Source organism: Felis catus, chromosome B3 (genome assembly GCF_018350175.1).
Source record: "Felis catus isolate Fca126 chromosome B3, F.catus_Fca126_mat1.0, whole genome shotgun sequence".
Classification (NCBI taxonomy): domain Eukaryota; kingdom Metazoa; phylum Chordata; class Mammalia; order Carnivora; family Felidae; genus Felis; species Felis catus.
The window spans coordinates 39,661,663-39,689,381 of NC_058373.1; the positions used below are offsets into that span (position 1 = coordinate 39,661,663).

General features: G+C 37.7%; 1 protein-coding gene across 4 annotated transcripts in view; it reads left to right on the top strand.

Moving 5' to 3' along the window:
* DPP8 (dipeptidyl peptidase 8) overlaps positions 1-27,719 on the top strand; it is a 68,991-nt gene that overhangs the window by 23,873 nt on the left and 17,399 nt on the right. For all 4 annotated transcript variants that reach the window (XM_023255181.2, XM_023255182.2, XM_023255184.2 and 1 more), the window contains 12 exons: positions 2,354-2,527; positions 4,038-4,206; positions 9,945-10,055; positions 11,672-11,800; positions 12,786-12,847; positions 15,039-15,139; positions 15,817-15,994; positions 16,951-17,110; positions 22,350-22,429; positions 25,347-25,499; positions 25,744-25,879; positions 27,382-27,527. In XM_023255181.2, the coding sequence (XP_023110949.1) occupies positions 2,354-2,527; positions 4,038-4,206; positions 9,945-10,055; positions 11,672-11,800; positions 12,786-12,847; positions 15,039-15,139; positions 15,817-15,994; positions 16,951-17,110; positions 22,350-22,429; positions 25,347-25,499; positions 25,744-25,879; positions 27,382-27,527 (1,599 nt within the window). The remainder of the gene's footprint in view (positions 1-2,353; positions 2,528-4,037; positions 4,207-9,944; positions 10,056-11,671; positions 11,801-12,785; positions 12,848-15,038; positions 15,140-15,816; positions 15,995-16,950; positions 17,111-22,349; positions 22,430-25,346; positions 25,500-25,743; positions 25,880-27,381; positions 27,528-27,719) is intronic.

The following is a 27,719-nucleotide window of genomic DNA, read 5'->3' on the forward strand; positions in this document are numbered from 1 at the left end:
CATGCTTTAAGTTTTGATACAGTGTTTTCATTTATCTCAAAGTATTTTCTGATTTCCTTTGTGATTTCTTCTTTGATCCATTGACTAACCCTTCTTGTGCCAACATCTGTAAACTGTCAGAGCAGTTAGCTGGGACAACCGTAATGCTCACCTCATTTGGTTCCCATTTCTCAGAGATCACTGTCCTTTGTTGTCTAATGTCCAGTGTCTTAAAAACATTATTTCATATATTTTGTTCAGTTTTTCAGTTGTTTCAGGTGGGAGGATAAGCCTAGTCCCTGTTACTCCATCTTGGCTAAAAGCGGAAGTTGGTTTCATTTTTAACATTTAAATCTCTGACCTCTTTGGAATATGTGACAAGTGGATCCATGGTTATCTTTTTGCATATGGCTATGCAGTAATTCTGATTTAAAATTTAAATCAGTAATCACTGATTTTAAAAGTCTCACCTTTTCGTACCATTGTTTTCTTACAAACTTCTATATTCAGCTTTCTATTTTAGATTTTCTCTTCTGTACCATTGCCATTGTTCATTCTGTTTATTCATGTTTTAATTTTTTAATGTCTTGGAGAGCTAACCTTGTTCCCTGTAATTGATCTTTTTCCTGCTTATTTTTATCATCTTCCTTGTTATTCTTTCAAATAACCAAATTTGTAGTTACCAAGTTATGAGTACAGAGTTCTCTTGTGAGATAATTTCTTAGCTCTGAAATGTCTTGTGTTCTGATTATTAAACTTTAAGATATATTAAATATGGCCCACGTCCAGTGACATTCAGGGAGAATAGGAAGGGAGAAATTAAAATATGATCATATTCTCAGAATTGCTCTAGGCTTCAATGGAAACAGTTTTAACAGATATTTAAAACAAAGAGATCAGAATTAATAAAACTATATGTTCATTGAATTTGCTAGTTTTTTCTTTTAGAGTCTAACACACACAGGTACGAATGTATATATATGTAATTAAATATTCACTAAAAAGTGATAGATACAAAGAATACAAAAAACTAGATGGGTTTTTAGCAAGATTCCCAGGGTGTTTCATTTTTAACCTCACCTAACCTTGTTTTAGATTTGCAAGTACGCACATGTATTTGCCGTTCTTGAGCAATGTTTACTCTCATTGTGCTAGCTTAGTTTTGGAGTGATACATTCCTGCCAATAAACTCAATCTAGATTCCTTTTTAAGGTATCACTCTTTGATAGCAGAAACCATGTCTGCCTTCCTTATTTATCATATCAAATAAAGTATAAAGAGCTCTTAGGGAAAATGTGGATGTAATTTTTTTTGTTAGCACTTACTAAATTTGTTTTCTTTATATTCCTTTTTAAATTTTATACCTCTATCAAATAATATTTCTAGCTTAGGAAATTATTATCATTATCAATCATTAGTTACAAACGGTCTTTGAGAGAGATGTTAACAGATCGTGCAGGTAGGAAAACGAAATGACACAGATTCTGGTCTTAAGTTGTTTGTTTGTTTTAACTATTTCTGGTCGGAAATACTGAAAAAAAAAAAAAAAGTGAAAAACAGTACCATGGCCAAATAAGTAAAAGAGGTAGTAACTCTTATATCAGTTTCACAGAAGAAATCCCTGTACCCCATAGTGGATCAGGAAAATTTCCTTGCCAAGGTTAAATTAGAGCTAAGGTTTTGGGATAATGGTAAAACTTGGATGAAAGAAAAATAGCCTTTCAAAGGAGGACAGTGGAACAAGGGCCAGGAGGCAGAACCTCATATGTTGGGTTTTATGTCAGTGATGTGACAAGCCTAATCTAGGATTTTATTAGAAGAGTATTAATAGATGTGTTGGAAAAGTATTAATGACAGCTGATACTTGAGAACTTAACTCTATGCCAATCATTGTATTAAACACTTGATATGTTTTATCTAAATTAATCTTCACAAAGCCGAAGTAGATGATAACAAAACTATTTTAAAAGTGAGGAAAATTACTTTTGAAGAAATTAAGCCACTTCCCAAAGTCAGACTTCTATTGAGGGTCAAAGCCTAGATTCAAACCACTTGGTTTCACAGTCTGTGCTCTTAACTACGTGCATCACTGCTCAGTTAGGTTGTAGAAGATCTAGAATGCCAAGCCAAGGTGATAAGACAATTCTTGTTCTCTAATGTATGCAGTAATCATCTAGAGATCCTATACCAGGAAATCTTTCCACAGACTTCTTGGAATTAGTTTGCTTAAAGTTGCTGACACGTTTTAGACCCCCTCAACATGTAGACTCAATAGTATGGGAGATACTAGGATTTCAGTGGAAAGTTTTTGCTAAAAGCAAAAAGCAAGCTTTCAGAAGACCAAATAGGTGACTTCTCTTTCCTTTTGCATTAGGCAACACTGGACTATGGAATGTATTCTCGAGAAGAAGAACTATTAAGAGAAAGAAAACGCATTGGAACCGTTGGAATTGCTTCTTATGATTATCACCAAGGAAGTGGAACATTTCTCTTTCAAGCTGGTAGTGGAATTTATCATGTAAAAGATGGAGGGCCACAAGGATTTACTGTAAGTTGGTGTTACTACTTGTTAAATCTGTTAAATCCTAAAGGCTGTTTGCATCCAAATCAGGAAGGTAATTAAACCAAAAAATTGTATTTACCCACCAAGTGAAAAATTTAATAGTAAAGAAAACAAGATAAATGGGCATTAGTTTCCAGTGTTAAGAGTTAATCCTTTTTACACTGACATTAATATGCAATTTTTTAAACGCTAAAGACCCTTGCTCTATAGGAAGATATGGTAAAGGGCAATGCCCATTTTCTGAGTAAACGCTGAGGGGGATCTTGGAAGATAATGTTATCACAAGGCAATCTATTTTTGGTTCCCCTAAAAGCTTAATTCTTTTTTTTTTTTAAGTTCTGTTTATTTATTTTGAGAGAGAGAGAGACACCACAAGCAAGGGAGGGGCAGAGAGGAGGAGAGGAGAGACAGAATCCTAAGCAGGCTCTGCATCATCAGCACAGAGCCCGATGTGGGGCTTGAACTCCTGAATCATGAGATCATAACCGGAGCCGACCTGACTGCGCCACCCAGGCACCCCAGCTTAATTCATCTTAATAAATGGTTTTTAAATGTTTGGTTTTAGTCCAGACAATTTTTTACATGGTATTAGACCTTTTGTTAAAATTGTATGATTCTGGCTTTTGTTGTATCTTTTTTTTTTTTTTTTTTTTTTTTTTTAATTTTTTTCTTAACGTTTATTTATTTTTGAGACAGAGACAGAGCATGAACGGGGGAGGGTCAGAGAGAGAGAGGGAGACACAGAATCGGAAGCAGGCTCCAGGCTCTGAGCCATCAGCCCAGAGCCCAACGCGGGGCTCGAACTCACGGACCGTGAGATCGTGACCTGAGCCGAAGTCGGACGCTCAACCGACTGAGCCACCCAGGCGCCCCTGTTGTATCTTTTTGAGCAAACTGTTTTATATTGGTAAAATTAATTTGAAATATTTAATAAATATTCAATAAATAAGTGCTTAATAAAAGTATTTAACAAACAATAATTACTCCATTAAACAGGTATGGACAACAAAATTTATGAAGTGCCCTTAAATTGTCTTTACTGTCCTATTACCCTTAGCTTTCTAATTTATAGTAAAAAAAAAAAAAAAAAATGAGTCTGTCCTTATAAGTTAAGGAATGCAAAAGTGTATTTTTCTTTTTTATAAATTTTTTTAAATGTTTATTTATTTTTGAGAGAGAGAGAGAGACAGACAGAGCATGAGCATGGGAGGGGTAGAGAGAGAGGGAGACAGAATCTGAAGCAGGCTCTGGGCTCTGAGCTGTCAGCACAGAGCCTGATGTGGGGCTCAAACTCATGAGCTGTGAGATCATGACCTGAGCCGAAGTCAGCTGCCCAACCAACTGAGCCACCCAGGCGCCCCAAAAGTGAATTTTTCTGAGGAGCAATTATCATAGTTGACATTTTACTTGGAATTCTTTTTCATTGAAGGGTGTCGGCAAATGAGTATGTATGTATCAGCCTGATACTTTCCTAAAAATGTTTTTTCTTTTCTAGCAACAACCCTTACGGCCAAATTTAGTAGAGACTAGTTGTCCCAACATTCGTATGGATCCTAAATTATGCCCGGCTGATCCAGACTGGATTGCTTTTATACACAGCAATGATATTTGGATATCCAACATTGTAACCAGAGAAGAAAGAAGGCTCACCTATGTGCACAATGGTAACACATAGTTCTGCAAATCTGCTTTTCTGAAAAATATTTTTAAAATTTTGCTCTTGCTTACTTTATGAAATGGAGGCAAGGTGGCTGGCCTTCATATTTTAAATTCAAATCTTTAAAATTAATAAAAAAGTACAGAGGATACATAGTACTTACCACATGCAAAACGCTACCTTGTTTGAATGTTCATTTTCAGAAAGCACAACAGTAATGCCTCTGACATGATTGTTCCTTTAGCTTACTAAGACTGCCAGAATTACCCCAAAATGGTTCTCATTAAAATCAAATTTCAATTTAAAAAATTAATCTTGTTTTTGGGAAACAAAGACCTAATATACACCAAAAATTTATCTCCCTCTTTTGGAGAGGCTACTTAGTTATTTTGTCATAATAGGAAAAACAACACTTTGTAGAACTGTGTGTATTATGGAAATATTTAATTTTCATTAAGTGATTATAGTAATACTAAGCGCTACTCAAAGCACAGATGTGCTTTGTTTTCCTCTAAAGATGTGAATGTTTTCCTCTAAAGCTTTCATACAAATGACATATGGGAAATAGTGTATTGCTTTTTCTTTGAACACATGAAACAACTTAAAGTTAGTAAGTTTCATAGTGAAACATTTGTTCAGGGGTGCTGGGGTGGCTCAGTCTGTTGAGTGTCTGACTTCAGCTCAGGTCATGATCTCATGGTTCTTGAGTTCAAGCCCCACATCAGGCTCGCTGCTGTCAGCTGGTCAGCACAGAGCCCACTTTGGATCCTCTGTCCCCCTCTCTTTGCCCCTCCCTCCACCAAATAAATAAAACATTAAAAAAAATTTTTTTTAACATGTATTCATTTTTGAGAGATGGAGAAAGATAGAGTGTGAGTGGGGGAGGGGCAGAGAGAGGGGGAGACACAGAATCTGAAGCAGGCTACAGGCTCTGAGCTGTCAGCACAGAGCCAGAAGCAGGGCTCAAATTCACGAACCTTGAGAACGTGACCAGAGCTGAAGTCGGACGCCTAACCGACTGAGCCACCCAGGAGCCCCAATAAATAAAACATTAAAAAAATAATAATAAATAAAATTTTAAAAATTCATTTGTTCAACTCTTGCTTAATCTGATGTTCACAAATCTGATTTATTGGGCATCTTTTTTTTTTTTTTTAATGTTTATTTATTTATTTTGAGAGAGAGGGAGTGAGCAGGTGAGGGGCAGAAGGAGAGAAAGACACAGAATCCCAGGCAGGCTCTGCATTGTCAGTGTGGAGCCTGACATGGGGCTTGAACTCATGAACCATGAGATCATGACCTGAGCTGAAATCGAGTTGGATGCTTAACTGAGCCACCCAGGCATCCCTGGGCATCTTTCTTAATAAATTATTTTAGAATACAATAGTGTATTGACAACAAATATTTTTTTCATTATTAGGATAATCAGTGTTATAGAAGAAGCCTTTTCCTGAACAATTTACATTGGTAGAAAGAACACTGAATTAGGAGTCAAGAAACCTGTTCTAACTATTCAGTCAAGAAAAATACATTAAGTTCCTGTGTGCCAGGTAATGCGGCAGGAACTAAGAATACAGAGTTGAATAAGACATAACCCAGGCCCTCAAGGAAACTACATGAATGATAAAACAGTGATAAGCAAACATAGGGTGTTATAAGAGCATCAGTGAGGGTAGTGTTCAGGAAGGGCTTCCCAGAAGAGATGACACCTAACTGGCACCTAAACTCATCTTAGATACGAGTACACATTAGCCTGTACACTCCAGGTGAGGGGACCACATGAGAAAGGTCTTGATGCAGAAAGTGATGTTTGTGAGGAGTTAAAGCAATCTGATGGTTCCTAAAGTGTAAGGTATGAGTCAAGAAGAAGGGAAAAGTAAGGCTGGCAGATAAAAAGAGCCAAGACAGGGGTAACCTGTATCTCGTGTAAATCAACAGGGTCTCTCGAATGATATGGGGGTCCACTGAAACATTTTTATCAGTTGGGTGGTATGGGCAGAGTCATATGATAGATAAATTGTTTTGGATACTTTGTGAAAGTTATATTTGAAAAGCACAGGACTAGAGACAGGAACACCAAAAGTTGACTGTTGAAATGATCTAGGTTTAATGATCTAAAACTAGAACATCAGTTAAAAGGGGGTGGAGTAGGGAAGTTTTTAAGTGAAAAGTACATGTTTTGGTGTTTAATGGGTCTCCATTTGGAGTCTGGGAATCAGAACAGCTACTAGTGGCAATGGAAGGATTAGGTCGGTGATTCGTAAATCTGGGTTGGAAATCCTAGCCATTTGTTCATGCTTTCAACAGACATTGAACACTCACTACATACTAGTTATTGTACTTGAGTCTGGGATTACAAAGTTCTGACAGTAACTGATAGAATTAAGGAATTTTTTAAGTCTATTTTTTCTTCTGTAGCATTGTTTTGCACACAGGATTATGGTGAGGATTGACAGAATGTAAAGTAGAGAGCACCGGAGCCCTGTGTGATGCTATAGTATTGTTTTTATTATTTTTCCTTTCTGTGCATGTAGGTTGTGATATGTTTATCATTTTCAAGATTAGTGTACTAGTTAAAGATATAGTCTAGAACCAGAGAGCTGAGTTTGGGTTCCAGATCTACCAGTTTTTAGTTCTGTGACCTTGAGTAAGTTATTTAACCTCTCAGTTTCCATATCTAAAAGGGCAGGTCATTATAGTACTGTTAGGAGATTTTAATGAGTTAATATTTGTGAAGTGCGTAGGATGGTGTCTGATACATGGTAAGTGCAGTGTGTTAGTTTCAATAGAAAAGTAAATACAAAGTAAGTGTCTTCACTCTTACTCCTCTTATTCACAATAAGTTTCCAAGTGAAAGTCTGCTTGTAGGTGAGTTTAGTCAATGAGCAAGTGCATGTGTTTATTTTCTGCCTGGTATGATAAAGGAATGTTAAAGTAATACAGTACCAGCCTCTACTATCAAATGATGTATCAGACGAACAAAGCGATAGCTTTTATTCATTTAATAAATAACTCTTAATAATTGAGGTCTGTAGTCAGTGAAAGGGAGATAAAAATGAGTGGTACCTGTTCTCACATCTAAAGGGAACAAAATATGAAACAGTAGCGTGGATACACCTTTGGGGTAGTTTAAAGATCCAGGAAAACTGAACACTGGTTTTGGCTGTATCATTCACTGCAAAATTCAAAAAACTCTTAAAAACTGAGCTTACTTTTCACTGGCTTGGTGCTAAAACTCATTTGGTGGCAAAATCTGACCTGAACTGACCTGAGGATATTTATAATCTTAATCCTACTTAGCGTGTCTATTCATAAGTTTGCTGTAGGAATATTGGTGTATTCAGTTACAGTTTATTTGATTCCCCTGCTGGAGATGTTATATAATTTTATGGTAGGTATATATAATATATATGAAAAATCACCTAAATTCTGAGTTCCAAACACTTCTGGACTCAAATTTTTGGGTAGCAGATTATGGGTTCATTTTGCATATTTGTTTCAGACAATATATAGAAAATACAGATAAGCAAAAATAATACATTGAACCTGGTTTATAATATTGAAATCACTATGAGGTATTACCATACACTTACTAGACTGGCTACAGTGAAAAAGATTATTTCTGAACACAAATACTAGAAAGGAACTTTCATCCATTGCTAGTAAGAATATAAAATAATACAAGTACTTTGGAAAACTGTGGCAGTTTCTTATGAACACTTACCATACTACCCAGGCATTCCACTCCTGGGTCCTGATTCAAGAGAAATGAAAGCATACACCCACAAAGATCCCTATACAAGAAAGATTAACATCTTTATTCATAGTTGCCAATAACTAGAAGTAGCCCAGATAACCCATTAACAGGTGAATGGATAAAGGAACTGTGATATACTATAGAATACTACCCAGCAATTAACAGAAGTGAATTATTGATATCTGTAACAACATTGATGAATTTCAAAAAGCAAAGTATGAGTTCACTTATGTGATATTTTAGAATATGCAGAACTAACCTATGATGATAGAAATCAGATCATTGGTTGCTTCTGGGGTGATAATGGGCATTGACTGAGAAGAGACATGAAAATACATCCTAGGTGTTGGAAATATTCTGTCTTGATGAGGTGTGGTTACACAAGTGTATACATTTATCACAAATATATATACCTAAGATTTTGTAAATTATAAAGCAATTTAAAAAATGCTTGTCCATAGTCTGTCTCATTACTTGGAGAGAACCACATTTTGATTTATATCCCCAACATTTTTTTTTTTTTTTTAGAGAGAGAGCGCAGGCTGGGGAGAGGGGCAGATGGGGAGAGAAAGAGAGAATCTCAAGCAGGCTCTACGCCCAGTGCAGAGACTGACAAGGGGCTCTATCCTGCCACCCTGGGATCATGACCTGAGCCGAAATCAAGAGTCAAATGTTCAACTACCCGGAAACAAGCATTTTAAAATATTGGGGATGGGGTGCCTGGGTGGCTCAGTTGGTTTAAGCATCCGACTTCGGCTCAGGTCACGATCTCATGCTTCATGAGTTTGAACCCTGCGTCAGGCTCTGTGCTGACAGCTCAGAGCCTGAAGCCTGCTTCAGATTCTGTGTCTTCCTCTCTCTGCCCCTCCCCTGCTCATGCTTTGTCACTCTCTGTCTCAAAAATGAATAAACATTTAAAAAAATTAAGAAATAAAGTGTTGGGGAGTGCCTGGGTGGCTCACTCGGCTCAGTCCCAACTCTTGATTTCAACTCAGGTCATGGGATCAAGCCCTGTGTTGGGCTCCACACTGAGCATGGAGTCTGCTTGAGGTTCTTTCTCTCTCTCTCTCTCTCTCTCTCTCTCTCTCTCTCTCTCTCTCTCTCTCTCAAATAAAAAATAAAATATATGTTTAACATTTTTTAAATGAAATTATAGTGTACATGCCATTTAGTAATATGGCTTTTTAAAATTCAATTACATTGTAAACATTTCTCCATGTCATGAAATCTTTAAAAATTATGGCTTCATGGTTTGGGGAGGTTTTATTTATTTATTTATTGAACCAGTGGGGGAGGGGCAGAGAGAGAGGGAGACAAAGGATCCAAAGCAGGCTCTATGCTGATAGCAAAGAGTCCAATGTGGGGCTCAAACTCACGGACTACAAGATCATTACCTGAGCCAAAGTTGCATGCTTACCCAACTGAGCCACCCAGGCACCCCACTGGGGGGTTTAGTTTTAAAGCAGGAGTTCCCTTCAAATTATATGCTGTAAACTATTTGCTGGAAAGTGTAAAACAGATGAAAGCTGAGATGTTCTGGTTGAATGGAAGAAGGGGAGGAAGAGTGATGAATTACCTGATCTGTAAGAGCCATTCTAGGTCTAAAGTTGGACTTTTCTGTGTAGAAGATACAAATCACTGTGACACTCTACATGTATTCTTGTTTCCTATGACCCCAGCTAAATGGGGAAATAACCAACATTTATGTTCTGGCTCAGGCTTTGTTCTAAGTGCTTTATGTGAATTAACTCATTTAATTCTAACAACCCCATTTACAAATGGGACACTGCGGTGAATGAGGTTGGGTGATTTATCCAAGGTCAGTCAGTTAGTAAATGATGGAGCTCAGATTTAAATCCAGTCCATTTAGTTCCAGAGTTCACCACTGTACTACAGCTGCATTTCACAATAAACTAAATCATTGTGCTTAGTATCTATGAAAAGATAGAGAATTTCCTGTGGTGATTTTGCCTTTTATGTTTGTCTAGAGCTAGCCAACATGGAAGAAGATCCCAGATCTGCTGGAGTTGCTACCTTTGTTCTTCAAGAAGAATTTGATAGATACTCTGGGTACTGGTGGTGTCCAGAAGCTGAAACAAGTAAGGGAGTTCAAAATATTGTAAATCAAAGTATTATGAGATTTAACTCCCAGTTAGTTAAGTGCATAGATTCTGAGTCCTAAATAGTAGCTTATGAAGTCTTGAAAATTGGATCCTACCAGTAGTTATTTAAAATACACAGGCTATATCCCACCATAATGAATTCTAATAAAAATAATTCCATTGCAGTTCAGTACCTCAGGTCCTTCAACTCTTTACCGCTTTTTCTCCTAGAAGCTGATCTTGCTGGCAACATTGGTGGAAAAATAAAAAATACTACACCTGAATGCATTGTTATAAAAATGTAGGATTGACTAGAGAGTCTACGTGAGCATATGACCAAATTAGTGCATGAATGGATCAGAAAAAAGGACACAAATTCCTCCTTTTTCTGGGTGAATTCACAAGTGTTTACTGCCCGAGAAGCAGATCTCGTGAAGCAGTGGCTTTCAGATTTTTTTGTCCTTGATCCACTTAGAAATTTGCTTTACATTCTAGCCTAACAATTCATATATGTATTATATACAAAAACTGAAATTTCATGGAGCAATATTTATCCTTATGTGATAGTCACTCTTATATTGTATTTTTTTTGTTCATTATACATTTTAAATGCTGGTTATTACCCATTAATACATTTCATGACATAGTAATTATTTGCAGCTAGCTTTTGTGTTTTTTTTTTTTAAGTTAGCTTTACACCCAAAGTGGGGCTTGAACTCACGACCCCAAGATCAAGAGTCTCATGCTGCACTGAAGGAGCATCCTAGCAGCTCGTATTTTAAACACTTCTCTAAGGGACTATTAAAAATACTTATTTTTAAGCCATGTCTTAGATTTGGACATTTAATTTTAATATGTAAAATGTTTGCCATAATTGTGTTTGTTAGAACAAGATTTTACATGAATTAGAGTAACTATTAAGAGAAAACTGAACTCTTTAAGTTGCATCTATTTTATCAAAGGAAATGTTATAATTAAGTAATTCACTTTTCAACATGGAATGCATTTTAAGGTACGCAGGGACTGAAGACCTTCACAGATGTGTTTCTGCTGGTTTTGTTTTTTTTTTTTTTGAATTTTTTAATTTTTTAAAGTAGGCTCCACCCCTAGCATGGAACCCAGCATGGAGCCCAACTTGGGACTTGAACTCACGACCCTGAGATCAAGACCTGAGCAGAGATCAAGAATAGGATGCTTAACCGAACCACCGAGGCACCCCTTTGCTGTTTAAAGATGTATATGTACAGGGGTGCCTGGCTCGCAGTCTGGGTGCCATTCTGTAGAGCATGTGACTCTTGATCTCAGGGTCATAAGTTAAAGCCCCATGTTGGGCATGAAGCCTACCTAAAATTTTAAAAATATATATATATATGTACATAAGTATCTTCAGGTTTTGCCTTCCAAAAGGAGTAACTCTTAACCAGCAAAAGTGATTTAACAATAATTCACCTTCTTAGTACAAAGGCTAGTGATCGTTTCGTACACAAAATGCAGTATATTTTATACATAAATTATTTTTCACTATGGGAAATATACTACTAGAGGAAATGGTCAGTTGTGATTACTCTATGGAACAGTTCTTCTAAATTTACAATATTTAAATTCCTTTTAAGCTCCCAGTGGCAGCAAAATTCTTAGAATTTTGTATGAAGAAAATGATGAATCTGAGGTGGAAATTATTCATGTTACATCCCCTATGTTGGAAACAAGGAGGGCAGATTCATTCCGTTATCCTAAAACAGGTACTATATTCCATTGGCATTTATATTCACTCATTTCTGCTTTCCAAACAAGATTCATTCTGCAGTCATCCAAAGGTATGGTCAACATTGATCATTTACAGACTTAGTAAAAGTGGGTTGTTCATTAAGTGTCACAGAAGAAAAATTAAAAAATTTTTTTAAGTTTATTTATTTATTTTGAGGGAAAGCATGCACACTGAAGAGCAGAGAGAGGGGACAGAGAGAGAATCTCCACACTATAACAGTGTGGAGCCCAGTGCAGGGCTCGGACTCAAGAAACACGAGATCATGACTTGAGCCACAATCAAGAGCTGGCCACCTAACCAACTGAGCCACCCAGGTGCCCCTGAAGTAGATTTTTTAATTACAGGCTGATCTTTTTTAAATTTTTTTCAAAGGTTGGGAAGTGCACAAAGCTGGTTGGTTACTTCAAGGAATGAATAAAAAGGTGTCTTTGCTAGGAAATAAAGATTTTTAAGGGATTATGTTCTTAATAAATCAGTAATTTTTTCCCATTTTGCTGTTTATAGCAATTTTTTAAAGTTTATTTATTCTGAGAGAGCGCAGGGGAGGGGTGAGAGCATAGGGGGAGAGAATCCCAAGCAGGCTCCACGCAGTCAGTACAGAGCCCAACGCAGGGCTCTGTCCCACCAACCATGAGATCATGACCTGAGCCAAAACCAAGAGGCGATGCTCAACCAACTGAGCCACCCAGGCAACCCCGTTTATAGTATTTAATTACAAAATGATACAGCATTTCCTTTCTTTATTTCATACCTACTCTTGATGTTTTTAACCTCTTTTTTTTTTATATACCAATGGTGAAAATTATGAATTTGAGATGGAGTTCTGAGATTCTTATACAATAAAGCCCTGACTCTACCAAGTTCCCGACTTAAACAAAGTGTAAAGGGGATTGATCTGGCAAAATTTGTTTGAATAATTTTGCATCTGCATTACTGTTCATTTCTATCTCTTTCTAAAGGCACAGCAAATCCAAAAGTCACCTTTAAGATGTCAGAAATAATGATTGATGCTGAAGGAAGGGTAAGTATAAAATGTGGAGTTGACTTTTTTGTCCTTTGGTCAGTCTCGTAGATATCTTAGATTCACTCTTTAATTTTTTGGACTTGTTTCACTTGCTGAGACATTTGTGGACCATCAGTTTCAGGTTGACCTAATTTTCTGCTTTGAAAACTTTTTGCTGGTTCTCAAGATAGGAATATGGGGATAGGCATATTTACCACTCTTTCAAAAGTTTTTTCTCTTTACCATTGTTAATTCCAGATCAATATTTTTAAAATAGCAGTACTGACTAGTGATTTACTTTGTGTGTTGGATAGATGTGTCCCACATTTCTCTTGTCCTGGGGCTTTCCATTTGGATAGTCAAATTCTTACAAGCTGAATGCCCAGAGGATTACTTAAAAAAGTCTTCTCTGCTAGGCTTTGTTTTAATAGCTTTATTGAGATATAATTCAAGTGTGATTCAGTTCACTCATTTCAAGTTTAAAATGGCTTTTAGTGTATTCACAGAATTGTGCAACATTTTCATCACCCCAAAAAGAAACCCCACATCCCTTAATCATCACCTTCCAACCTTCCCACGTCTCTTAACCCTGGGTAACCACTAGTATATCTACTTTCTGTCTGTAGATTTGCCTATTCTGGATACTTCATATAAATGGAATCATATAGTATCTAGTCTGGTTTCTTTTGCTTAGCATTTTGTCTTCAAGCTCCATCTATATTGCACCATGTATCAGCACTTTCTTGCTTTTTTTCTTTAAGTTTTTATGTATGTATGTATGCATGTAATCTCTACACTCAACATGGAGCTCAAACCCTGACGTCGAGAGTTGCACACTCTTCCAATTAAGCCAGCCACGTGCCCCAACACTTTACTCATCAGTTATGGACATTTAGTCTGTTTCCACCTTTTGACTGTTAGGAATAATGCTACCATGAATGTGTGTGTATGTTTTTCACTTCTCTTGGTTAGATACCTAGAAACAGAATTGTTCAGTCACACGATAGCTATATGTTTAACCTTTGAGGAACTGCAAGACTATTTGCCCCAAGTGGTTGCACTATTTTACATTCCCATTGTGTGAGGTTTCCAATCTCTCCACATCGTCATCAACACTTTTATTCGTCTTATTGATTATAGCCATCCTAGTAAGTTTGAAATTGTATCTCACTGTTATTTTGACTTAAATTGTCCTGATGGCTAATGATGTTGAGCATCTTTTCATGTGCCTATTGGCCATTTGTGTATCTTCGTTGGAGAACTATCTATTCAGATCCTTTGCCCTTTTTTAAAAAACTTACTTTTTGTGTTGGCTAGATTTTTTTTTTTTAATTTTTTTTTTCAACGTTTATTTATTTTTGGGACAGAGAGAGACAGAGCATGAATGGGGGAGGGGCAGAGAGAGAGGGAGACACAGAATCAGAAACAGGCTCCAGGCTCTGAGCCATCAGCCCAGAGCCTGACGCGGGGCTCGAACCCACGGACCGCGAGATCGTGACCTGGCTGAAGTCGGACGCTTAACCGACTGCGCCACCCAGGCGCCCCTGTGTTGGCTAGATTTTTAAAGGAAAAAATTTGCTTACTAAGGGCCATTTTATTAATACATTACACAAATCCTATTTTAGGCTAAAATATAGGAAATCAGGAACTATTATTTTTCTTTGATACTAGACTCTAAAGTGATTAAAACTTGTTGTTACCACTTATTAGCAAGGGCTCTGTCAGTGTAAACTCATGGGAAAAGACTTTTAGACTGCGCTAATTCTCGTTCTTAGAACTTTGTTAGACATAAAGAGTACACTAGTGTAGGTAACCCACAACTTACCGCTAGTTTTGCTGTATCCCTCATGCCTATTTAAATACTTAAGTCTGAAAAGCTGTCATGCTGTTAAAGATAATGATTTAAGGGGCGCCTGGGTGGCTCAGTTGGTTAAGAGTCCGACTTTGGCTCACGTCACGATCTCACAGTTTGTGAGTTCGAGCCCCGCATCAGGCTCTGTGCTTACAGCTCAGAGCCTGGAGCCTGGTTCAGATTCTGGGTCTCCCTCTCTCTCTGCCCCTCCCCGACTCATGCTCTGTTTCTGTCTGTCTCTCTCTCAAGAATAAATAAACATTAAAAAAAAAAAAGATAATGATTTAAGTAGACTAGTAAACTGGTTATTGATCTATGTCTTCTGTAACTAGAATCCTTTTTTTTCTTTTTTAAAAGATTATCGATGTCATAGATAAGGAACTGATTCAACCTTTTGAGATTCTGTTTGAAGGAGTTGAATATATTGCCAGAGCTGGATGGACTCCAGAGGGAAAATAGTGCGTATGTTAAATTGTCACTTGTTTACAAATAATTTAGAATCCAGAACTTTAGAAATTGCCCCTCAGTTGGAGATGCCTTCACATGTAAATTTGCAGAGTAGTTATTTCTGCACAGAGAATTTTTCCTGAGCTAAGTGGCTTTGTGGATTTTTTATTCCTATAAGCATAGGGGCACTGCATTTCAATTCTCTCTCTTACATAGCCACTCATGGTTTCAATGTTTTTTTGTGGTTAAATTGTATGACTTTAGGACTCACATGTAAGGGTGTGTTCTTTTTTTTCTTTTTTAATAATTTAAGCAAAAATTTTTGTAGAGTTTCATGTGAAGATGGTTGCATATAGTTCCTAAGGTAGACAACAGGAGTTTCACAAGGCTGGCAATTGGTGACACTAAAGGGAGAAAACAATTTCACAGGCTGGTTGTGGTTTTAGGAGTTTAAAGAAAACCAGTTTTAAAAAAAGCTTTATTCAAGCTTAACTTTAAAAAATAAATATAGAGTAAGCTAATACTTCTAATTGGCCATTTGTAGGTGATAATTTAATATCTTTTAAAGCAATTCTTTAATGTGATTACAGAAATAACTGATGGGTACCAGGGGAGAGAGTAAGGGAATATTCATTTTCTGAGAGCCTGCTTTATTTTTGGTGCTTTTTTGTTTTGTTTGTTTAAATAGTGCTTGGTCCATTCTACTAGATCGCTCCCAAACTCGCCTACAGATAGTGTTGATCTCACCTGAATTATTTATCCCAGTAGAAGATGATGCCATGGAAAGACAGAGACTCATCGAGTCGGTGCCTGACTCTGTGACGCCACTGATTATCTATGAAGAAACAACAGACATCTGGATAAATGTATGTTTTCCTGTACTTGGTTGAATATTTTCTCAGAATGCTAAAGCAAGTGAAGTTTTATAGCAAACTGTCAAAATGAATTTTTTAAATTCAAGTAACCATGAATGTTATTTGCTAAGTTTGAACATTTCAAATTGGAATGATGGTTCCAGAATGGAATGGCTTATAGATAGAAAGTAGATGTCATTGAAATGACATTTCCTTGGCTACAAATTTCCCCTTTTCCTGGACACATGAGGTATTGAAAACAGCCTCATGAGTGCTTCTCAGGAGGACCTCAGTAGAGGTCTGGAAAAGACTTTCTCTCCTAAGTTGGCAGACTGTACTAAAATTTACCAATTTTCCAATTTAGTGGAAAAAATTTAAACAAGATACAAAATTAATAAAGCCAGATCACTCCCTGGATGAATACAGGCTTCATATGATTCACCCTTCAACTGTTAAAATATTTCTCTTTGGAAAAGAAAAGTAGTAAGATTTTGAATTAGAGTAAGTAATAAGGGGCCCCTGGCTGGCTCAGTTGGTGGAGCATGTGACTTTTGATCTCCTGGTTGTGAGTTCAATCCCCATGTTGGGTATAGCGATTACATGAACAAATAAAATCTTTAAAATAAAAAAAAGAATAATAAGATTCTATAATAAGATTTGTATAATTAAACCTCATGCTGAGTTTCAAAGGATTACAGAGATGGTGAGTAAGAAAAGCTTTTGGTCGTATTTTTCTTTTTTCACCTTTTGGAAACATTTATTTCTCAAAGGAGGAAGTCTATGTCTAAAGTGAGATAAATTTGAAGGGCCCAGGCAAAATCTGTATCATAAATATACATTACCCCCAGCACTGTCAGTTGCTTATATTTCAGAATGTATTTATCAATTCTTCTTTCTCTAACTTAATTGAATTGTTTGTGCAGTATTTTCATTAATGTGTGTAGTAAATTCAGCTATTCATTTTACAGATCCATGACATCTTTCATGTTTTTCCCCAAAGTCATGAAGATGAAATTGAATTTATTTTTGCCTCTGAATGCAAAACAGGTTTTCGTCATTTATACAAAATTACATCCATTTTAAAGGAGAGCAAATATAAACGATCCAGTGGTGGGCTGCCTGCCCCAAGTAAGAAATCCTTTTTTATTTAAAAAAAAAAAAAAAAAAAAAAAAAAAAAAAAAAATATATATATATATATATATATATATATATATATATATATATATATATATATTGGCAGAAGGTGGGAGGGGCAAGGTAATGTAATGTCTCTTTTGTATACTTTGTAAGCATCAGTACTTGCTTCATCAAATTTTATACATAAGTGTGGCACCTGGGTGGCTCAGTCAGCTGGAGGGACCGACTTTGGTTAAGGTCACGATCTCACGGTTCGTGGGTTCAAGCCCTATGTCGGGCTTTGTGCTGACAGCACAGAGTCTGCTTCAGATTTTCCCTCTCTCTCTCTCTCTCTCTCTCTCTCTCTCTCTCTGCCCCTCCCCTGCTCACGTGCCCTGTCTCAAAAATAACATGAAAAATAACTTAATACAGAAGTTAAACTAAAATATAAATACATGCACATGTGAAAACACAGAACAAAGTTCTTGATGGGTATGTATATTAATAGTGGGTAATCTCTGGGAATGGAATTACTTATTTTTGCTTTTTACTTTTGCTTTGACTGTAATTTTTTTTGTTTAAAGTGAGCCCATGTCATATTTAGATGTTAAAAAGCTACTGTTAAAATGTTATTTGGTTATTAGATATTTTTATATACTAGTTTGTTCTTGGTTTGTTTTTTACATACTAGTTTTTTTTCCTTTTTTTTTTTTTTTTTTAATATTTATTTTTGAGAGAGAGAGAGAAAGAGTAAGTGGAGAGGGAGACAGAGAATCCAAAGTGGGCTCTGCACTGACAGCAGAGAGCCTGATGCAGGGACCAAACTCAAGAACTCAAGAACTGTGAGATCATGACCTGAGCCAAAGTTGGACGCTTAACCAACTAAGCCACCCAGGCGCCCTGCCCCCATACTCATTTTTTAAAATACTGTCTGCATCTACACTGAAGTCAATATGATTGTAGCTCTTCACATTGATACAATTATATTGCCCAAAGTGAAACTAAACATTGTGTCAGCTGAAGTAATTTCTCTGTAAAAAGTGATGGTTTTGGGTGTCGAAGTCCAACTTTGACTCAGGTCATTATCTCACTGTTCGTGGGTTCCCCGTATCAGGCTTCGTGCTGACAGCTCAGAGCCTGGAACCTGCTTTGGATTCTGTGTCTCCCACTCTCTCTGCCCCTCCCCCCGCTCGTGCTCTGTCTCTCTCTCCCTCTCTCAAAAATAAATAAACAGTAAAAAAAAAATTTTGTAATAAAAGTGATGGTTTGGGGTGCCTTGGTGGCTCAGTTGGTTAAGCACCCAACTTCCAATTTTGACTCAGGTCATGAAGTCCTGGTTCATGGGATTGAGCCTCACACCCCGCTGCCAGCCTGCTTTGGAGTCTGTCTCTGCCCCTCCCCCACTCACGCTCTTTCTCAAAATAAATAAATAAAAAGCTATGGTTTTCCTTCTGGGGAATGTAATACAGAATGGATATGTAAGCCTAGAAAAAGTGAAATGGTTTATCTAATAGTTTTCCCGTTTATTTGTTTTAATGGAGTTATAATTTTCTACTTTAATAATAGAGTTTGTTTTGGAATAGTAGGCACTTTATGGTAATGTTATATGCTTAACTGCCCTTTGTAACTTAATTGACTCAACATAGCCATTTTTTAAAATTGTGGCAAAATGTGCATAACAGAATCTACCATTTTAACCATTGGAGGGTACTGTTTAGTGGCATTAAGTATATTCATACTGTCACGCAACCATAGCTACCATCTGCCTCCAGAACTTTTTTCATCTTCCAAAGCTGAAACTGCCTAACAAGTAATACCCAGCTCACTCATAGCTCCCCCCCCTCAGCCCCTGGCAACTACCTTCTGTCTCTATGATTTTAACTGCTCTAGATACTTCGTATAAGTGGAATCATACCGTATTTGCCCTTTCATGTCTGACTTATTTCACATCGCATAATGTCCTCATCCATGTCATAGCATATGTGAGAACGCCCTTCCTTTTTAAGGCTGAATAAATTCAGTGGTGTGTATAGACCACATTGTGTTTTCCATTTATCTAGCCACAGACACTTGTTCCTTCCACATTTTGGCCATTGTGAATAATGCTGCTATAAAGGTGGGTGTATAGATATCTGTTTGAGACCCTGCCTTCAGTTCTTTTCCAGAAATGAAATTACGGGATCATATGGGAGTTCTGTTTTTAATTTTTTGAGGAACCACCGTACTCTTTTCCTTGGCAGCTGCACCGTTTCACATTCCCATTAGCAGTGCACAAGGGTTCCAATTTATCAACATCCTTGCCAACACTTGTTATCTTCTGTGTGTTTTGTTTGTTTTATTTGTTTTGGTAATAGCCACCCTTAGTGGGTATGAAGTGGTATGTCATTGTGGCTTTGATTTGCGTTTCCCTAATGACCAGTAACATTGTGCCTCTTTTCATGTGTTATTATCTGTCTTCTTTGGAGAAATGTCTATTTGAATCCTTTGCCAACTTTTTTTTTAAGTTTATTTACTTGTTTTGAGAGAGAGCACGTGTGTGCACACAAGGTGGGAGGGGCAGGAGAGAGAGAGAGAGAGAGAGAGAGAGGGAGGGAGGGAGGGAGGGAGGGAGGGAGGGAGGGAGGGAGAATCCCAGGCGGTCTTCACACTGTCAGCAGGGAGCCCAAAGTGGGGCTGGAACTCAGGAACTGAACTGAGCTCATGACCTGAGCTGAAATCAGGAGTCAGGCGCTTAAACAGCTGAGCCACCCAGATGCCCCACATCCTTTGCTAACTTTTAAAGTGGGTTGTTTTTCTCAATGTGGCCTTTAAATATGGGGAAAATGAGCTATATCTTAGGACTAGCAAAATAGATACTGCCTATGACCCTGCTCCTTTCCTTAGCCTAATTTTCTTTAAGGCAGACTAGATCTTATATATCCAAGATGAAGAATGTCTTCCTTAAACTTCTCTTACCAACTCCTGTTGTTTACATAAATTAAGTCCCCTTTCAAAATTCCAGAAATTTTAGTGATGAAAACTGGTCAAAGAGCTCTGAATAGTAGTTAATTAACATAGTACTTGGGGGACAGTAATAAAAAGTATTAAAAATTTTAATAACTTAAAATATTTCACTCTGATTGAAGAATATCAGAACCATTACCTCAGTTAACATTCATCTCAGAAGCTTAGCTTCTTTGTTCCCTTTCAGTGTCTTTCTAGGTCCCTCAATTTATCTACCTCTTCTTTCTCTTCCCTTACTTTTTTCTTAGTTTTTCTTGCTCCATGTCTTCCTTTTTCTTTTAAAAAAAATTTTTTTTTCAACATTTATTTATTTTTGGGACAGAGAGAGACAGAGCATGAATGGGGGAGGGGCAGAGAGAGAGGGAGACACAGAATCGGAAACAGGCTCCAGGCTCTGAGCCATCAGCCCAGAGCTTGACGCGGGACTCGAACTCACGGACCGCGAGATCGTGACCTGGCTGAAGTCGGACGCTTAACCGACTGCGCCACCCAGGCGCCCCAATGTCTTCCTTTTTCTTGATACCCTTTTTATTTTCCTCCTCCCTCCTCTTTCTAAAGTGGCTATAATGTGAAATAATTAGTATTTGTTATATATATGTTAAGTACTATTTATTTTCTGGTCATTAAATTTAAAGTACTAAGTTGAATTTTTGCACCTAAAGAAAAAATAAATCAACTTTTTTAACTTTAGTAGGACCCTAGTTAAGACCCTGTACTATCTCACCTTCTCATCCTGTCCCCAGCTGTCTCTCCCCATAGTGCTGCTAGGCAAACAGGAATGGTTTTCCATTTTTGAACCTCCTCCTTAGTCCACTGAGAGAGTCTTCTCTATCCAGACAGAATCTTGTAAAGACAGTGGGGCATGTTGGCATTTACTGTGTTTATACCTAGTATACTTTTTGGCAGATGAAGAACAATTCTATTAAAATTTTTCTTCTGTGGCTTTTTAAGTATTTTGTTGCATTTCTAGAAGAAATGCCTTGTTAACCCATTAGACTTCCTTGTCTGATCAAAGGTCTAGGAATACAAATCCTTTTGAATTCTTTTCTGGCTTTGTAATCAGAATCTATTTTGTTGTTTTCATTTGATTTACATGGATCCTTCCACTATTATTGCAGAGTATTGTGAAGACTTGTAACGGGGTTTTTTTAACTGTAGACTTTTTTTTAAATTAAGGTGAGGGGCGCCTGGTGGCTCAATCAGTTGAGTGTCTGGCTCTTGATTTCAGCTAAGGTCAGGATCTTACGGTTCGTGAGTTCTGGCCCCACGTCAGGTGCTGTGCTGACAGCATGGAGCCTGCTTGAGATTCTCTCACTCTCTCTCTCTCTGAAAATAAATAGCTAAACTTTAAGGTGAAGTTCACATAACATTAAACTAGCCATTTTTTTTTTTAATTTTATCTTAAGGTTTATAAGTTTATTTATTTTGAGACACCGAGTGAGTGCACAACTTGGTGGGGGTGGGGGACAGAGAGAGAAAAGGAAACCAAGATCCCAAGCAGGCTCTGCTCTATCAGCACAGAGCCTGATACAGGGCCTGAACTCGTGAACCCTGAGCTCCTGACCTGAGCCAAGTCAAGAGGTGGGCACTTAACCAACTGAGCTACCCAGGCACCCCTGAACTAGCCATTTTAAAATAAACATTTTAAACAAACATTTTAAATTAAACAGTGGTGGAGTGCCTGGCTAGCTCAGTCAGTAGAGCATGTGACACTTGATATCAGAGTTGTGAGTTCAAGCCCCAGGTTGGGTGTAGAGATTACATGTATATATGTATGCATGTATGTAGGTATGTATGTATTTATTTATTTTTAATGTTTATTTATTTATTTTGAGAGAGTGCAAGCGGTGGAGGGGCAGAGAGAGAGGGAGACAGAGAACCCAAAGCAGGCTCCAAGCTCTGAGCTGTCAGCACAGAGCCCAACGCTAAGGCTTGAACCCACAAACTGTGAGACCATGACCTGAGCCAAAGTCAGATGCTTAATCACTGAGCCACCCAGGCACCCTTAGAGATTACTTTAAAAATAAAAATTAAAATATTAAGAAGTAAAAGAAAATGAACAGTACATTCAGTGTTGTGCATTCACCACCTCTGTTGAGTTTCAAAACATTTTATTACCCCAGACATAACTTGAATTTTTTAATATACGTTTTTGGAAAGAAGAGTTTTAGAATAGTGTTCTTTATTCTGTAAGTCATTTGCTTATTGTCTGATAGAGTGCTGAATTGTAATTATGTTTATCTTTAGGTGATTTCAAGTGTCCTGTCAAAGAGGAAATAGCAATTACCAGTGGTGAATGGGAAGTTCTTGGCCGGCATGGATCTAATGTATGTTCTCTTATTCTACTGATATGTTTGGTCAACATCTGCTGTGTTTATGCGGTACTGAAAAGCAGTAGTGCAACTTCATATGACCCCGATGTTTTGAAACTATTAAATTAGGGACTTAAAGGACTCAAGTTGTTAGAAGGGGAAAATCTTCAGTTAAGTTCTAAATCTCCCCCATTTTATAGCTCTGGTATCAGATGTGTACTGGTTACTTAAGGTCAGTGTTTTCAAATATAATGTTGCTACTTAACAAGGAAAGGGCTGGGCCATACTTTCTGAGTCTGCAAAAGTGAGTTGGGATATTGTTTGAAAATTATGTTTGTGTCTCTTATAGACTGCTCATGTCATTTCTACATTAAAAATTGCATTTATTACTTCTGAGGTGATTCTCTTTTACTTACCTATTTATCTCACAAATGTAAAATTTTATCCACCACCTGCCAAGAGTGATGGACCTATGTACAGAGTGTAGACCGATAGGGAAAAGGGGGAAAATCCACCCTCTGTTTCCTCTCAGCGTGCGGTTTTCTGTATCATTTCGGTGAATTCTCATTCTTTTGCCTTTCACAGTATTTTGTGTTTGTTTCAACTTTCAGTTAGGTGGTCAGTTTCGTGAGCTCTCTAAGAACTTCATCCTTTATAGGTGTGATACATAGTTAAGTTGATACATGCTACCAGGATTTAGTGAAGGCTTATGATTCCCTCAAATTGATTTGGAGATTTATTGAAGGATTATGTATACTGGTATACTGGCTACTCTAGAGGTCACTCATAGTCCCCAATGTGATGAAGGAGAAAAAGTGAAGATCCACATCTCAGATTTGGTTTTGTTGGGAAAAACTTTAGAATATCATAGGCAACTGTTAAAGTTTGATTTCCACTGATAACAAGTTCTGATAACAAAAAATTACACTGATGTAAACTTCCTGCTTTGTAATTGTTGGATAATACTCAAGGAAACCCCAGAATTGTATTTATGTAAATCTGAACCTCATTTGGGCAACCTAAACATCTTCCTGCTACTTGCCATTATGTGCAGCAGTTTTCTTCTTTTTGTCATGCTTACTTATGTAATGTGCTTGTGTCTCTCTTTCTTACCCTTCTGTATTCCCCTCTATCCCTGCTTTATTTTTTTTAAGTTACCTCTTCATTCTCTGCTTTTGCCAGTGACCTTGTTCTCACCCAGAGATTTTTATTATTATTATTTTTTTAATGTTTATTCACTTTCTGAGAGAGAGACAGAGCATGAGCCAGGGAGGGGCAGAGAGAGGGAGATGGAGACACAGAATCTGAAGCAGGCTACAGGCTCTGAGCTATCAGCACAGAGTCCAGCGCAGGGCCCGAACCATGAGACCAGGACGTGAGCCAAAGTTGGATGCTTAACCAACTGAGTCACCCAGGTGCCCCTCCCACCCAAAGATATTTAATGGCAGTAATTGGCTAATGCTTTGAGACTTTTAAGCCCATGTACTCACTGTTGAGGTGGTACTCAAAGTATGGTCCTTGGACCAACTGCCCAGCCTCAGTATCTCCTGGGAACATTTTAGAAACGTAAATTCTCAGGCCCACCATAGACCTCCTGAATCAGAAATAATGGGGGAGGGGTGCCTGGGTGGCCCGGTCAGTTGGGTGTCCGACTTCAGCTCAGGTCATGATCTCACAGTTCGTGAGTTTGGGCCCTGCGTTGGGCTCCGTGCTGGAAACTCAGAGCCTGGATCCTGCTTTGGATTCTGTGTCTCCGTCTCTCTCTGCCCCTCCCCCGCGCACACTCTGTCTCTCAAAAATAAGTAAACATTTAAAAAAGAAAAGAAAAAAGAAATAATGGTGGTGGGATCCAGCCCTCTGCTTAACAAACCCCTCAAAGTGATTCTGATACTTTTCTTGAATAAAGTAGTTACATGAAACAAAGAAAAATACCATTATAATCCGGGGTGAGAAATTAACCAGTTATTTCTTCAGTTTTGAAAGTCCTGACCCCCAGCTGCTAGGTCCAGAGCAGAACCTGTCCCAACCTTTTGCACAGATCAATGCATACCTGTGAAGCTTCATGAATGTTTGTTCTGGCATTTCCTATCACTTGTATCCTTTCTGTATATCTCATATGGGCTTACTTAATCTCAACTGTGTTTCTGTTCCTGTGTATGCTAAAATATGTTTGATAATGAAGAAGCTTCCTGGAGAAAATGTGGCATTTGAAAATACTTGCTTTTGTAAATGTATCCATGTTTTCTTTGCTGTGTTAAAAAATTTGAATTTCATTGAACACTGAGTAGGCTGGTAGATTTTTTTAAAGAGACAATAAAAGCCATTTATTTAAACACTTACTGTAATTTGGGAAAAATATGAAGTGAACTCAGCTGTGAGTGCACTTAGTTTTTTGAGTTCTGAATAAAGACTTAAAAAGATCTTACCTACATTTATTTACAAACTATACCAGTATTGAAACTGAGTTCAGTTATTTCCCAACCCAATAGATAAAATACTTCTGCAAGTTTGTACAAAAGGCCAAAAAAGTACTGCCTAAATTAATACTGCACTGAGAAAAATACAGGATGCTACAATTAGAGTCTTTTAAGTACGTATGAATGGTTGGCCTAACCTGCAATGTAGGAATTTTTTTTCCCTATAAGGTATGTTTTATTGAAATAACTCCTGTATTTTAAGAAAAGCACACATTTTTACCATATAGGAAATTCTAATAATAGCATGCAATTCAAGTGTCCTTTTTCTTTCCGGGAAAGATATATTCTTAGGTATAAGTCATAAGCAAAACCAACTCAGGTTTATTAACATTTGTGGCAAAATTTTTTAAGAGGCGCAAGTCAAAGGGTGACTCAAATGATTGGAAATTGTTTGTTGAATTACTGGCCCTTGCCAAGGTCCTTCTAGCACTGGTTTTTCTGTTGTTTTTTGGCAGATCCAGGTTGATGAAGTCAGGAAACTGGTGTATTTTGAAGGCACCAAGGACTCTCCTTTAGAACATCACCTGTATGTGGTCAGTTATGTAAATCCTGGAGAGGTGACAAGGCTGACTGACCGTGGCTATTCCCACTCTTGCTGCATCAGCCAGGTATTAAGTCCCTGTTGGAAAAGGGTTTCCTATCAATTGAAAAACTCTCTGCTCATATAATACTCCATTTGAGTAATGTGAAAATCAGTGAAATTGGCCTGCAGAAGTCTGATTCTCTGAAGAAAAACTTTAAAAAGTCAGGTTTTAACTTTAGCATCATATATGGACATAAATGATCAGACTCTTAACCATACTCCTGCTCTGGCACCATGAGGGAAAAAGTAATTGTTTCTCCTTTCTCTAGCATTGTGACTTCTTTATAAGTAAGTATAGTAACCAGAAGAATCCACACTGTGTGTCCCTTTACAAGCTATCAAGTCCTGAAGATGACCCAACTTGCAAAACAAAGGAATTTTGGGCCACCATTTTGGATTCAGCAGGTACTCATTTCCCTGAACCTGATTTTAAGTAGGATCAGTACATAAGTGCACTAAACCTGTCTCATATGTCCGCATTTCTCATCTCTTACCACCACTTATCCCTGAGCGGCTGAGTTCCTGATTGATCCCACCCTTCCTATTCTATCAACCACCAAATAAGATGCATTAACCTCCCACTCAGGCAGGAGCAGGTCTGGAAGGCCTTTTTGAAGATTGTGTTTTGTTTTGTTTTGTTTTGTTTTGTTTTGTTTTGTTTTGTTTTTGTTTTGTTTTAAGTTCAGTAATCTCTGCACTCAATGTAGGGCTCGAACTCACAACCCTGAGATCAGAAGTCGCACACTCTTCCAGTTGAGCCAGCCAGGTGCCCCCTGGAAGACCTTTTTTTGTTGTTTGTTTGGTTGGTTGTTTTAATGTTTATTTTTGAGAGAGAGAGAGCATGAGTGGGAGAGGAGCAGAGAGAGGCGGGGTGGGGGAGTGGACAGAGGATCCAAAGCAGGCTCTGCACTGACAGCACAGAGCCCGATGCAGGGCTCAAACTCATGAACCATGAGATCGTGACCTGAGCCAAAGTCGGATGGATGCTCAACGGCCTGAACCACCCAGGCACCCCTGGAAGGCCTTTTTGAAAATAAGAATAAAATAGTCACAATATCAGCTTGAAAACTATTTGTTCACATGTTTGGATGATTTCCCAGAAATGCTTTCTTTTAAAGCATTTGCAATGGCCATCTTAATAAAAGATAGAACGCTTGTTCTATGTAAGAGTGAAGAACACAGAATTATCTATTTTTTAAATGCTTGATTTCTTTAAAAAAAGGACTAATTTTGCATATCTTTAGTCTACTTTCTCCCCAAGTTCTTTTTCCTGTTAAGTATTTTCACTCGTGAATATGTGCTAAGGGATTAAGAACTTAATGCAAAACCACAGGGTATGTTCTGTTGTCCACAAGTAGGATTTGTAATATGGTGACGATCTCTGCTTAGGTTGTAACATCATCCAATATACACTCTTAGGGTAGGTCTCTATAGCTTTGGTAAACCAAAGACTGATTGTGACTTTCTTTTTTTCTGGGTCCTGGTTAGGTTTATTCTCTAATGATCAGAAACAGATGTTTATTGAGCACCTGCTATGAGCAAGTTAAATTGACTGAGTTAAATTTGTGCTTCCAATTTCTAATCAGATATATGGCTTAACCATCATTAAGTTACACTGAACCAAGCACTAAGTACTTGTATAGTGCTGCATCTAAATACCTCCTAGGCTCCATGGACTAGTCAGAATACATTGTATCTGCTTTTGAAATAGGTAATGTGATATGTTCAGTAGATTTTCTTTTTTAAAAATAAATGTTTTTGCTCAATTTCTTGCTGACCACCTGAAAGGGAGATGGTCAGTTATTTGTGTGTAGAGTTGTGGGTTATGGTTTCTTTTCCTTGCTCGCAGATTTTGGAGCTCCTGTAAGAACTCCCTTTACATACTCATTTTTGTTATCTCCTCGTAGGTCCTCTGCCTGACTATACCCCTCCAGAAATTTTTTCTTTTGAAAGTACTACTGGATTTACATTGTATGGGATGCTGTACAAACCTCATGATCTACAACCTGGAAAGAAGTACCCCACTGTGCTGTTCATATATGGTGGTCCTCAGGTGGGCCTGTTTATTTATTTTAATTTTTTTATTCTGACTCCAGTATTGTTAACATACAGTGTTATATTAGTTTCAGGTGTACAGAATAGTGAATCAGCAATTCACATCACCCAGCCCTCATCACAAGTACACTCCTTAATCCCCTGATATCACCTATTTCACTCATCCCTCCACCCACCTCTCAGGTGGGCA